The sequence below is a fragment of the Semicossyphus pulcher genome, unplaced genomic scaffold (assembly GCF_022749685.1).
Source record: "Semicossyphus pulcher isolate SPU_LCO1_2020_fin unplaced genomic scaffold, fSemPul1.0.p SCAF_13, whole genome shotgun sequence".
Taxonomy (NCBI): domain Eukaryota; kingdom Metazoa; phylum Chordata; class Actinopteri; order Labriformes; family Labridae; genus Semicossyphus; species Semicossyphus pulcher.
The window spans coordinates 24,527,458-24,540,162 of NW_027211637.1; the positions used below are offsets into that span (position 1 = coordinate 24,527,458).

Consider the following 12,705-nt stretch of genomic DNA (forward strand, 5'->3'; position numbering starts at 1 on the left):
CCTGAACAGGATAACCGGTATAGATAATGGATGGATAGATGGAATTTTACATAAACTTGAGTGTTGTCATAAAAATTCAACATTTTACAGGAAGTTATGTTCCAGTTACTTTCTGGTTCTGCTGTTTTTCCCTGTTTCCTGTCTTTGTGCTAAGCTAAGCTAAGTTAGCTTAATGCTAGCTGTTGTTGTAGCTGGTGTCAATCTTCTCGTCTAACTCTTTGTAAGAAAGCACATAAGGGGTCAAATTATTCCTGTAACTGTTGCTGTGGTCTTTGCACATTAAGCAAAACCTAAACAATACTAACTGAACTCTGGCCTCTTCGCTGCCGTGTAAGATAACTCGTAGTTGCCTCATCATGGTCATCAACAGCTTAATGTAAAGGGACATCTTATCTAATAGCCCCTCCTGTTTATTAGGCCTGTGATATGATACTGTAGTCTTTGATGCTGTTGGACTTAACACAACATCCAGTTCTTTATCACTGCACTCATCCTATATGTTAAGACATGCCCAGAAAAAAACGTGTTTTAAGAATAAGAACAAAAAAGCAAAAAAAATATTGTTTTGCCATCCAACCTGTAACATTTATATAACTAAATAAGGTCTTTTACACGGACACAATTGGATTCTGAAAATATAAATGAAAGGCAAGGTTGAGCAAAAAATGATTAAAGTTGAATAAATATTTTGAAATATTATTATAAATATTTTTTTTCACGTGAAATGCAGAACATTTGTCGATTTTAGGTTCTGAAATGTGATCATTTGCTGCTTTTCTTTGTCATGCAGGATTTAATTACTATAATAATATGTTGGAATGTTAAATATCTTTAGGTTTTTGACTGTTGAACAACTTATTTGGGAAGTTAGAAATTATGATGGGTAAATCCTTCATGAACCAATGAATTGAGGAAACTAATCATACACTAAATCAATAGTAAAAATATTGTTAGTTATAAAACTAGTGAATTTGTTTTATGTTTTAGATTGGAGGCAAAAAGTCTAAAACAATGCCCACCGTGGCAAAACAATACAAGTTATATAAAAGATGAAGATTTTTAAAAATCTTACTAATAACACACTGTGAGCTGCAGAGCCTGCAACTACAAACATGCATCTAAACCCTACTTTAGGAGACTTGTGTTGGTCTTTCTCACCATAGAAACCATGTTAATCCTCAAGTTACATAAAATACATTGCATAAATTCATGCATCTATCAAGTTTATCTTATCTGCATGAATTGTCCAGCTGACTTGATCTCAGTGACTTTACAGGGGCAAGTTTACATAACCTCACCCGCCTCTAATCTGCCAATAAAAACATATGTCGTATCATCAGTGTCATCATCACTGTAGTCTAACGTGGTCTGTTTCACAGAGTCAATAATCCTTTTCCTGAAGCATCTGTAAGACTTCACAGGCATGCGGCCTTTGTACCTGTCTTATCACGGCTATAAGAAGGACTTCCAGGTGGATCACAAGCTCATGCAGCCAGACGGTCACTTGGGAACTGGTAAGGCATCTGCTCACAGAGGTTTTAGAGCTTGTTTTTCATTGGTATACAGGTTTTATTATGTGCAGTAATTATATTCCTGCAGTACAGCCTCTAGAATTGAAGCTTACATAAAATATGATGCAATTTACAATAATTTCCTGACACACAACATTCTTTTAAAGTGACAGGTCACTCTGAAGAGAAGGCTCAGTTGACGCAACATGGCTCGACTTACAATCTTGGCTGGTAACTTTACCTCTCAGTTGTTAACTCAAACAAAGTCAGAGGTGTTGTGCAAAAAAAATGTTAAAACTAACTTGAATAAAATATCTTTTTTTTAAGGTCTGTCCCTTTTGATGTGTCTCCAGATGGGTATGCACTCATTACTTTCCTTTGTATATCACTGAAAAATGCTTCCTGACCAACATGACCTTTCACAATTGTATACATTTTTCCTCTCTCCAAAAGTGTCCTCCACCAAACTGGTGTGCTACTTCACCAACTGGTCCCAGTACAGACCAGGTGCTGGCAGATACATGCCATCCAATGTAGATCCGCACCTTTGCACACATCTCATCTACGCCTTCTCAATAATCAGCCCCTCCAACGAGCTGTCGACCTACGAGTGGAATGATGACGTCCTCTATAAATCCTTCAATGAGCTCAAACTGAGGTGAGTTGTTCCCACCTGCAGTTTGCATCTATCTGCATCTATCATGTCTGCTGTTATTTTACGACTAATTACATCAGCTGTAGGTAGGAAGTTGTATGACTCAGTTTCCCATATAAGGATATGTTATAATTGACTGTTAGATTAAGTACAGTGGTAAGTACATGACAATATTATCCTATTTTAAGTTGTTTATTTAGGTTAGGAGGATAATTTTCTTAAGGAAAACTTATATTACTAATATACTAATACTAATATTTTTTTAATCTTTAAAGAGGGGGTATTATGCTGTTTGACATTTGTAGGACATATATCATGTTACAATGTTGGATGTCCATACTAAGCATGGGTAAAGTTTCAAGTCTGTAGGTTAAAGTACGTTGGAGTAATCCCCAGGCTTCTCAGCTCAGTCTACTGGCTGCTGTGAACGCCAGGTTACGCACAGTTTTTTCTACACACTGCACTTTGTGACATCACAAAAAGCAGCCTCAGCAGGCTTCTGAGAGCTGGCCAATCAGAAGAAAGTGGGCTCGTAGGGGGCGGGGTTTCTTAAAGGGACAGAGCTGACTGAGTCGTTTCAGGCAGAGGCTGTACGAGGGCCTGCACAGAGCAACAATCATTTCTAACTGTAAATGATGCTAAGCTACTCCACAGGTATCACAGAGTGAAATATGAAGCTTGAAATTAGCATAATACCCCCCCTTTAAAACCTGCTTCCTAATATTTGTTTTTATTCTTTATTTTTACTCTACTGTTATTTATATTACTGCATGTTAGCCTTTTAGCACATCCTTTAGAGTATGCCACGTCCTGCATTTCACTGCACATATTGAAGGTATGAAAATGTGACAAATATGCGTGTGAATCTCTAATCTCTTGAACTTTATTTAAGAAGCAAATAAAGATACTTCTCACTCTGCTTTTTTATCAGGCACCCAGTAGCTTAACAGAAACATGACATGGCAAATCTGTCACCTGCTGATATGAGTAGAGCTAGTGCAAACGATAAGGTGCAAATGTGCATATGTAATTAACTCAACTAAGGAAATCCTAGTGTCAGAGAGCGTACATACATGAATGTGTATGTATTATGCAGTATTCCAACATTGTGTGATTGGTGCTTTACAACAGCAGTAAAGTATCTGAGCTCTTTAATTGTAAATCTTTATATTCTGGCACATTTGTTGCACAGAAACCCCGGGCTGAAGACTCTGCTTGCCGTTGGTGGCTGGAACTTTGGAACAACACAGTGAGTCCACAAGGCTTCAACAGCACTGAATGATGACGATATATATATATCATAAAAATGACTTCTTAAAAAGTCAGAAATGAAGCTCAAATGTTGTTTTGCATGTTCACAGATTTACCATCATGGTTTCATCCCCTGCAAACCGCAAGAGATTCATCCAGTCCTCCATCAGATTCTTGAGAATGCACGGCTTTGACGGGCTGGACCTGGACTGGGAGTATCCTGGAGCCAGAGGGAGCCCACCTGAGGACAAGAAGAGGTTCACAGTGCTCTGCAGGGTCAGTCTGAAGCTCTGCAGAACACCAGCAGAAGCCTGATCTGAAATGTACCACAATATATCCACAATATAAAAATCTCATGCATGATTTTCCTGAACCATTTCCCTCTTGTGTTTAGGAATTACTCGAAGCCTTTGAAGAAGAAGCAGCTCAGACCAAAAGACCACGACTGCTGCTCACTGCTGCAGTGGCTGCTGGGAAGGGAAACATTGACAATGGATACGAGATCGCTAAAGTCTCAAAGTGAGTTTCCTTAACGGAAATCATTTAGCACTAAAGTAGGGGGAACAATGTATTTTTTTGAAGGAGGATAGTTATGCCTTCATCACAGCGGTACAGAGCAATAAGAAAAATAATCACAATAATAATCAATGAATATAAGGTTTCTTATTTTATTCTCTCACATCATCACTGTACCTTTCAGGTTCCTGGACTTCATCAATGTCATGAGCTATGACTTCCACGGAGCATGGGACTCCTTCACCGGTCACAACAGCCCTCTGTACAGCAGCTCTGTGGACCAGGGCGAAAACATCTTCTACAATGTGGTGAGTAAAAACTTCAACAAAATTACACACTGGAAATTTCAAACTTCCTGCTATTTGTATGCTTTTAATGTGAAATCTATTTTTCCCCTCCTTACAGGACTTTGCTATGAAATACTGGGAAAAGAAAGGAGCTCCTCTTGAAAAGCTCCTCGTTGGATTTCCCACGTATGGACGCACGTTTCGCACATCATCAGCTGCTAACGGTGTTGGAGCACCAGTCAGCGGACCTGCCTCTGCCGGGCCCTACACCAGGGAAGCTGGGTACTTGTCGTACTATGAGGTCAGAGAAGGTTCATTTAGATTACACAATAAAAGCATGATAGTAATGGGGAGACATTTCCCACTAAAACATCATGTTGAGGATGTTTCCGCATCATTTTCCTCTCCTTCTCCAGATTTGCACTTTTCTCCAAGGAGGAAGTGTCCACTGGTTCGATGAGCAAAAGGTTCCCTACACCACTAAAGGAAATGAGTGGGTTGGGTTTGACAACAGACAGAGCTTTGAAATCAAGGTAATTCATATTGCATTTCCCCCCATATAAAGGCTAAGGGCTGATCACAATCAAGCTGTGCAAAAGGGTTCTAATACCTTACATTGAGCAAAAGATGGCACTCTAATATCACCCATGTCTGCAGACTTCCTTGAGTTTCTGCATGCATTATTTAAATTAGATCAAATAAGATAGATTAAAGGTAGGTGGCAGTGTAGCTTCATTTAGCGTTCAACTAGTTTCTGCTAATAATATGTTGTAATTGTCATATAGAGAGTTCAAGAATCAGCTTTCCATAGAACAGACCCGACAGTTACCTTTCTTTCAGAACTTATTCGCTTTAAAGTTTAATATATGAAGTACTGATTGCTGTCATGAAATGCAATAGTCCCTTCAGTTATAGTCAAAACTACAGATGAAAAGAAAATGGCATAACACAACATCCTCTCAATACACACTTTACCAAAAACAACATTAAGTGACATTAACTTGTTCAGAACACATGAAACAACTCAACAAACTAAACATTCAGTCTGGCGCAAGGCATGATGGGAAACGAGGCATGATAGGCCGTAGCTACAGGATTTTGGTTGTACTACATTTCACCTTCACCGCCTAATGTTTAATATTCCTAGTTGTGTGCAAATGAATCGTGGTGATAATAAAGTGTCACTCATTGCTGGCGGACTCCCAGGGCGCCACGTTAAAAAAGAAAGTTTGCGAACCCCTGATGTAGGGGACAAAACACACCTTTATTAAAAAATATCTTTGAATCATGATGTTTATTTGAACTGACAAAGATCTCTTGTAGTTTCAAATGTTATTTTCTTGACATTCTAAACTATTGTGTGCAGATTTCTGATTTATACTCCTTGCTAGATCATTCAGGGGCAGCCTACAGTGTACGGCCACATTCATCTGTAAATTTGTCAAACAATAGCAACAGCTTTGGCATAATTTCAAACTGTAAATATTCCCCACTGTGAATGTAGAACTTCTCCCAAATGGGTATTGAGCTAATTTATGGCTAATTTTCTTCCTTTTTATATTTTTTGATTTGATCCGATACTTTTGCTACCTGTGAACAAAAATGTAGTATTTACTTGTCTTATTAAATTCAGCTTCAACACTAGAGAAAAGTCTTGGATGAATATATAATAATTTGTTACATTTGTACTGGTTATAGCATAGCTTGAATTAAACTGCAGCCCTCTCTCTAACTGATACTCTGCAGACACAGTATTTAAAAGATAACAAATTTGGAGGAGCCTTCGTCTGGAGTCTGGATCTGGATGATTTTGCCGGAACGTTCTGTGGACAAGGAAAATATCCTCTGATTAGTTACCTACGCTCGCTTCTGGATTCTGGTAAAACTAAACCTCATCACTGGAAAGCATGTTAAAAATTCATCATCTCCACCTTATTAGAAAAATCTTATGTTGAATTTAACTGTTTTGTGTCCAGACCTCCCCCCACCTCCACCTCCTGTAACCACACAACCACCAGTGGTCACCACGAGCCGCCCCGGCAGCAGCACCACCACCACCACCACTGCTGCTACTACGGCTAGACCTGGTACAACCACCACTGCGGGTGTTGCTCCCGGAGAAGGTTTCTGTAGTGGGAAGACTGATGGCCTTTACATGAACAACAAAGACAGCAGCTCCTTCTATCAGTGCGTCTACGGACACACGTACCTTCAGAGATGTCCAGTCAGTCTGGTTTTCAATGAAAGATGCAAATGTTGCGACTGGCCTTAAATAAAGATTTTATTCATGAAACTAAAGAGTGTTACGTTTCTTTAGTGTTTCATTTAATAAATGTTATAGATAGATAGACACATTTTGTAGCAGGATACTGACCCTGGATATAGGGTGATAATACGTGACCTCCGTGTCCTTAGTCCTGACAAATACCCATAAAACACTAACATGTCCCGGTTTTGGACAGGCGTTGTCCCGGTTTGGACCAATTCAAAAAATAAAATAATGCACCATGCGTGCAACACTGATTTGTAGATGTGATAGATTGAACTTTTTCATTTTTTGATTGTCAATTCTGTGAGTAAATAAGCTCATTAAGCATTTAAAACTGTTATTTAAAATGTCATTAAAACAGACAGTGACAGAGAAAAATGCATTAGTAATTATTATTAGTAAAGTCATGTGGCAATGGTTAAAAATGTAAAAATCCTTTTAAAAACATGAATCCTGTAAATCCATTAAAATGCCTAAAAACTGTTAATATGGATTTCAAAAGCTGTTAAAAACTGGTTGATCCTTTGAAATGAGAAATCGGTGGTTGATTAGTCATGCCTGCAAGGTTTTAGAAATACCTACCTGACAGGAGTTAATCCATAATCGATTTGTTGATTCTTTGAGATTAAAAATCTGTGATTGATTATTCGTGTCTGCAAGTATCAAAAAGGGGAGCTCTCGCCCCGATGCCTCATTCTCGGTCCTGCTGCCAGAGGGGGAACTTCGTGTCTGAGCGTGAGTGTCTTATTTATACAGGCTATGGTCTGAGCGTCATTAATAATATCTCGTCTTTTCAGGTTAAAAAACGAGTTTTAATCCTCCTGAACTATGAGATATGTTTGCTGACATGTTTTATTGATGTTCTCTTAGCATCTTGACTCAAGTTTGAGTGTGTTAAAAACATAATTTATACCGTTTGACTGTTAATTGTACGGAGCCTTTAAAGTCCAAAAAGGTGAAAATGTTTATCTTGTGCGCACAAGATAATAATTTGTTCCCACAAGATAATAAATTGTTCTCACAAGATAATAACTTGTTCCCACAAGATAATTATCTTGTGCGCACAAGATAATAACTTGTTCCCACAAGATAATTATCTTGTGCACACAAGATAAAAATGTTCACCTTTTGGGACTTCAGGGGCTCCGTAGTGACCTTTTTGCAGGGAGGAGAAATTGATTCTGCCATGTTTCAAACAATGGTGAAAACATATTAACATATACTGATACTGCTTTTTACAGAGCCCCTGAAGTCCTAAAAGTTGAAAAGAAAAAGTTATTATCTTGTGTGAACAAGTTAAATATCTATAATGAGTTATTATCTTGTGCGTACAAGATAATTATCTTGTGTGAACAAGTTAATTATCTATAATGAGTTATTATCTTGTGCGTACAAGATAATTAACTTGTGCGCCCAAGATAATAACTTTCCTTTTCCAAGTTATTATGTTGTGCGCACACGGAGCCGTACCACGGAGCCCCCCTGTGCCATCTGAGAAAAAAAAAGAGCCATGTGTAAATCTGTTCTCTCGGTTTGCAAATCCGTGCGCACGGTTTATCATCTGTGCCCACAGATCCATAATCCGTGCCCTAGCTCTGATTTGCAATCTGTGGGCAACGATTTCGTTCTACAGAGAACAAAGGAACAGTTCAGTAAAGTTCACAGATTCGGCTTTCTTAGATCAATAACTCTGCAGCGAAACATTGCTTATATTAAAACGACACGTCGTATGAGCCGTCCTCCGGGCTGTTTAACTTCATGCACAAATGGCTGTAAAACGAGTGCGCAGGGACCGTCTGCAAATTGCAATGCCGAAAAAGGACAGTACAAAAATATTCAATAACTTCACCCTGGTTAAGTGTTGTGTCAAAAAAATGACTTCACACCTAAATGATGTCATTTTGCTTATGCTACAGCAATGAGTTTTAGGAAAATGTGCGTTTACGCTTTTATATTAGGGTTGTTTTTATAATAACAATACACAATAACCTCCTAATAATTCATTGTAGTGTCTTTATACGGGAGGGAGGGAGGGAGGAATTTTCATTGGATCAAAAAATGGCATGTGTCCCAGAGTGCAGCAAAATTTTTCAATGTTTACCAGGAAGTTAAACATAAAATATAGATATTTTTTTCATTGTTGGGACAGATAGTGGTATTGATGACAATCAGCACAAGACATAAGTAATGGGAAAAAATTACAAAAACATTAATATAATCGGAAGTTTTAAGTTGAGAATTTCCTTTGAAAGGTTTAATGTCTCTAACCAGCTGCACTTATTTGACTAACTTGTATGAAGCAACAGCTTTGGGTCTAAACTCAGGGTCAGACAACCTGTTCCTGGTTAATGATTATCATGATTTGTGTATATTTTTCCTCAGTAAAAGAAAGATTCTCAGTGCTATTTTTCCAACCACCATGAACAGGCTAATTCTACTTGCAGGTAAGACATAATTATTCAAAAAGATCTTAAAAACAGTTTTTGAGCCAATATTTACTAACTAAATATTTTATTTGAAGGTCTCTGTCTCTCTCTTGGCACTTTCGGTGAGTTCACAGGTTATATCAATAATTAAATTGTGCAGTCTAGTAGCAATTGAAACTTATAGTTGTGCAGTTGCTGGTTATTATAAGATGAATAAAAACAGTTTCTAATCATCCATGTTTAGTGTCATCCTCCAGACTGGTGTGTTATTTCACCAACTGGTCCCAATACCGACCTGGAAATGGGAAGTTTATGCCTCAGAATGTTGAACCGAACCTGTGTACCCACCTGATCTATGCCTTCTCTGGGATCAATGAGGCGAATGAGTTGGTCACCATTGAATGGAACGATGACGTACTTTACACATCCTTTAATGGACTCAAACAGAGGTCAGTCCAGAGTTTGTAAACATTGTCTCCCGTAACAGTTTATGACAATGGAAATAAAATGTGTTTATTTTCACAGGAATCCAAATCTTAAAACTCTGTTGGCAGTCGGAGGCTGGAACTTTGGTTCACAAAAGTGAGATAAAAACAATCAATGAAGATCAATATTCTGTATACAGTTCCTCTTGAGAGCATTTTCCTTTCTCAAAAATACTTCCCAGATTCACCACAATGGTGTCAACACAGGCCAACAGAAACACATTTATCCAGTCGTCTATCAAACTGCTGAGAAAATATAATTTTGATGGACTTGATCTGGACTGGGAATACCCGGCTGCAAGAGGAAGTCCTCCGGAGGACAAGCAGAGATTCACACTGCTTTGCAAAGTAAGATGTGGAATTATTGTGTAAAACTGGTGTTAAAAACAAGTCTTGGTGTTAATTACCCATGATCCCCCGCTGTACAGGAGCTCCTCGAGGGCTACGAGGCTGAAGGAAGAACAACCGGTCAGCCCAGATTATTGATCTCTGCTGCCGTGGCTGCTGGGAAAGGAACCATTGATGCTGGTTATGAAATCGCAGAGATGGCAAAGTAAGCACCCAACATTGTTCCCATTATGAGCTGCCATCATGTTATAATGAGCGTCATCCTAAATGCATTTTTCAGGTACCTGGACTTTGTTAATGTGATGACGTATGACTTTCACGGCACCTGGGAGAGTGTGACAGGGCATCACAGCCCCTTATACAAGGGATCCCAAGACACAGGGGACAATGTGTACTTAAATACTGTGAGTACAGGATTTATTTTTATAGATGCGTCATGAATCTAAAGAAGTACTCGCTTTATTTTTTCTTAGTAGGTGCTTTTTTTATCCACCTGTTTTTATGCACATTTAAATAAAGGTATAAAGTATGCGAGTGGAAACACTACAAGTTTCAAAAATGCTGAAATATTGCAAAATGTTTTTACGCTGTTTCACATTTTTAGACATATTTTTTACAATGTTGGACGTCCACGCTAAACGTGGGTGAAGTTTCAAATCTGTAGGTAAATGTATGTTGGGAGTAATCCCCAGGCTTCTCAGCTCAGTCTGCAGGCTGCTGTGAACGCCAGGTTTCACAGTTTTTTCTACACGCTGCACTTTGTGACGTCACAAAGTGCGGCGTAAGCAGGCTTCGAAGAGCTGGCAGAAGAAAGCTGCCTTCAAGGGTCAGGGTTTCTTAAAGGGACAGAGCTGACTGAGTTGTTTCAGACAGAGGCTGTATGAGGGCCTGCACAGAGCGCCAGTGTGAGAAAACTTGTTTTTTAACTGATAATGATGCTAAGCTACTTCCACAAGTATAACAGAGTGAAATATGAAGCTTGAAATTAGCATAATACCCTGTCTTTAATGTTTGTCTGACATGAAAAAGTTGGTGCATCAATAAATGCATGTGGAGTGGATTGCAATGGAAACAGACTTAGCATCTTATCCATGAGGTTTGTGAAGCATGTGGCTTAAAGGTCTGAAGTTTCCACTCCACATTAGCTGCAAGTAAACGCATCTGATTTTTGAGGAGCAATAAGGAGGCTGTAACTTTCCTCCAAACATAAAGGTTGTCCACATTGTTTTCCTGCTTAGCACTGTTACCTCACAGATTGAAGGTTCTTAGTCTGAATTCCGGTTGGGACGAAGTGAGCCTTTCTGTGTGGAGTTTGCATGTTCTCCCTGGGTACTCCGGCTTCCTCCCACAGTCCAAAGACATGCCCGCTAGGTTACCTGGTGACTCCGCATTGCCTGTAGGTGTGAGCGTGAAAGGTTGTGTGTCTCATGTGTGTAAGCCCTGTGATTGAATGGCGACCAGTCCAGCGTGTGCCCCATCTCTCGCCCAACGTCAGCTGGGATAGGCTCCAGCCCCCCTGCGACCCTGAACAGGATAAGCGGTATAGATAATGGATGGTCATCATTGTTTTCTTTTATCTGAGGTTTGACTCATGCTTTATTAAATACGCCATCTTTTCCAGCAACGATTTACATCCTTAATTTGCATTAATTTGCATTTTATTTTGCACATTTCTAGAAATGTAGTTGACAGTTAGAAAACCTGACTTCTGTCCATCTCCATATTGACATTTCAGGACTTTGCCATGACATATTGGCGTGACCAAGGAACACCTGTAGAAAAGTTAAATATGGGCTTTGCTACATACGGGAGAACATTTCGACTGTCCTCTCAATCCAGTCAGGTTGGCGCACCAACCAGCGGTCCAGCTGTTGCTGGCACTTTCACAAGAGAGGCCGGCTTCTGGTCCTATTATGAGGTAAAATAATTAGCAATTAATTTCATTTAACTCATGTGTTAGAAGAAACTCTAAAAAGGTTATTTATAAATGTTGAGTTTAACTTTGTTTCCAGATTTGCACTTTTCTTCAAGGAGCCAGTGTTCACATGATTGAGGACCAGAAAGTTCCATATGCCGTCAAACAAAGCGAGTGGGTTGGATTTGACAACAAAGAAAGCATTGAGACCAAGGTAGTCATGTGTTTCTATCAACATGCTGCTTGTTTCATTCGTCAGATACAAGATGTACTAAGTCAGTGTAATAAGCTTTGTCGTTGAAGTGTTGTCACTGTTGATTTTTTAGGTCCGTTACCTACAAGAGAAGAGATTCGGAGGAGCTTTTGTCTGGGCTCTGGATCTGGATGACTTTAATGGACAGTTCTGTGGACAAGGAAACTATGTACTGATCAACCATCTCCGTTCACTTTTAGCGCCAGGTAAACACAAGTTATATACAGCTGGTTACATTAGTTTCTTTTATAATCACAAGGAATACTAACTTCATTTGTTAACTTTGATTGATCTTTTTTCCTACAGATCTCCCTCCCCTTCCCACCTCACAAACCACCCCAAACCAGGTGACTCCGTCTACAAACCAAGCTGACATCACACCACCTCGTCCCAGACCGAGTGTCCCAACTTCATCTACAACCTCAGACAACTTCTGTGCAACCAAGACGGGTGGGATTTATGCCAAACCTGGTGCCCCACAGTCCTTTTACAACTGTGCCAACGGCATCACCTGGATCCAACACTGCCCTGGTAATTTGGTCTTTCAGGATGCCTGCAAATGTTGCAGCTGGCCATAAAAGATTACACATCATTAAAGTGTAACAAGCTCTGAAATCTTTTGTTTTTAACGAAAACATTCGGGATTTGGGTTCATTTAACACTTGGGTTCAGGAAATAATATATAACATAACCTGGTTATCAGTTCACCTTAATGATAATAATATCTATTTTACTTTGTTACATGCCGTAGTGCTTGTTGTGTTTTCTTGTGTTGCTCTCTGTCCTGCT

The 12,705-nt window shown here is 39.2% G+C and overlaps 2 protein-coding genes across 2 annotated transcripts; both read left to right on the plus strand.

The window, feature by feature from the left end:
- The first annotated feature begins 1,717 nt into the window (after window positions 1-1,717).
- On the plus strand, window positions 1,718-6,492 carry LOC138590277 (acidic mammalian chitinase-like). Its single transcript, XM_069660889.1, has 11 exons — window positions 1,718-1,742; window positions 1,839-1,868; window positions 1,965-2,169; window positions 3,359-3,415; window positions 3,528-3,693; window positions 3,812-3,936; window positions 4,118-4,241; window positions 4,339-4,521; window positions 4,637-4,753; window positions 5,967-6,099; window positions 6,197-6,492. The coding sequence occupies exons 1-11, from the start codon at window positions 1,718-1,720 to the stop codon at window positions 6,490-6,492; spliced, it is 1,461 nt and encodes a 486-aa protein (XP_069516990.1).
- A 2,416-nt stretch (window positions 6,493-8,908) lies between these two features.
- On the plus strand, window positions 8,909-12,494 carry LOC138589317 (acidic mammalian chitinase-like). Its single transcript, XM_069659546.1, has 11 exons — window positions 8,909-8,933; window positions 9,011-9,037; window positions 9,160-9,364; window positions 9,441-9,497; window positions 9,583-9,748; window positions 9,829-9,953; window positions 10,029-10,152; window positions 11,484-11,666; window positions 11,761-11,877; window positions 11,990-12,122; window positions 12,223-12,494. The coding sequence occupies exons 1-11, from the start codon at window positions 8,909-8,911 to the stop codon at window positions 12,492-12,494; spliced, it is 1,434 nt and encodes a 477-aa protein (XP_069515647.1).
- Window positions 12,495-12,705: the final 211 nt, after the last annotated feature.

Bases quoted from the DNA above. Each gene is read 5' to 3' on its own strand.
- LOC138589317 (XM_069659546.1), top strand. From the start codon at position 8,909: ATGAACAGGCTAATTCTACTTGCAG. The intron at 9,038-9,159 runs GTGAGTTCACAG...ATCCATGTTTAG, and splicing joins TCTCTCTCTTGGCACTTTCG to TGTCATCCTCCAGACTGGTG. The intron at 11,667-11,760 runs GTAAAATAATTA...CTTTGTTTCCAG, and splicing joins GCTTCTGGTCCTATTATGAG to ATTTGCACTTTTCTTCAAGG.
- LOC138590277 (XM_069660889.1), top strand. From the start codon at position 1,718: ATGGCTCGACTTACAATCTTGGCTG. The intron at 3,416-3,527 runs GTGAGTCCACAA...GCATGTTCACAG, and splicing joins TGGAACTTTGGAACAACACA to ATTTACCATCATGGTTTCAT. The intron at 4,522-4,636 runs GTCAGAGAAGGT...CTCCTTCTCCAG, and splicing joins GGTACTTGTCGTACTATGAG to ATTTGCACTTTTCTCCAAGG.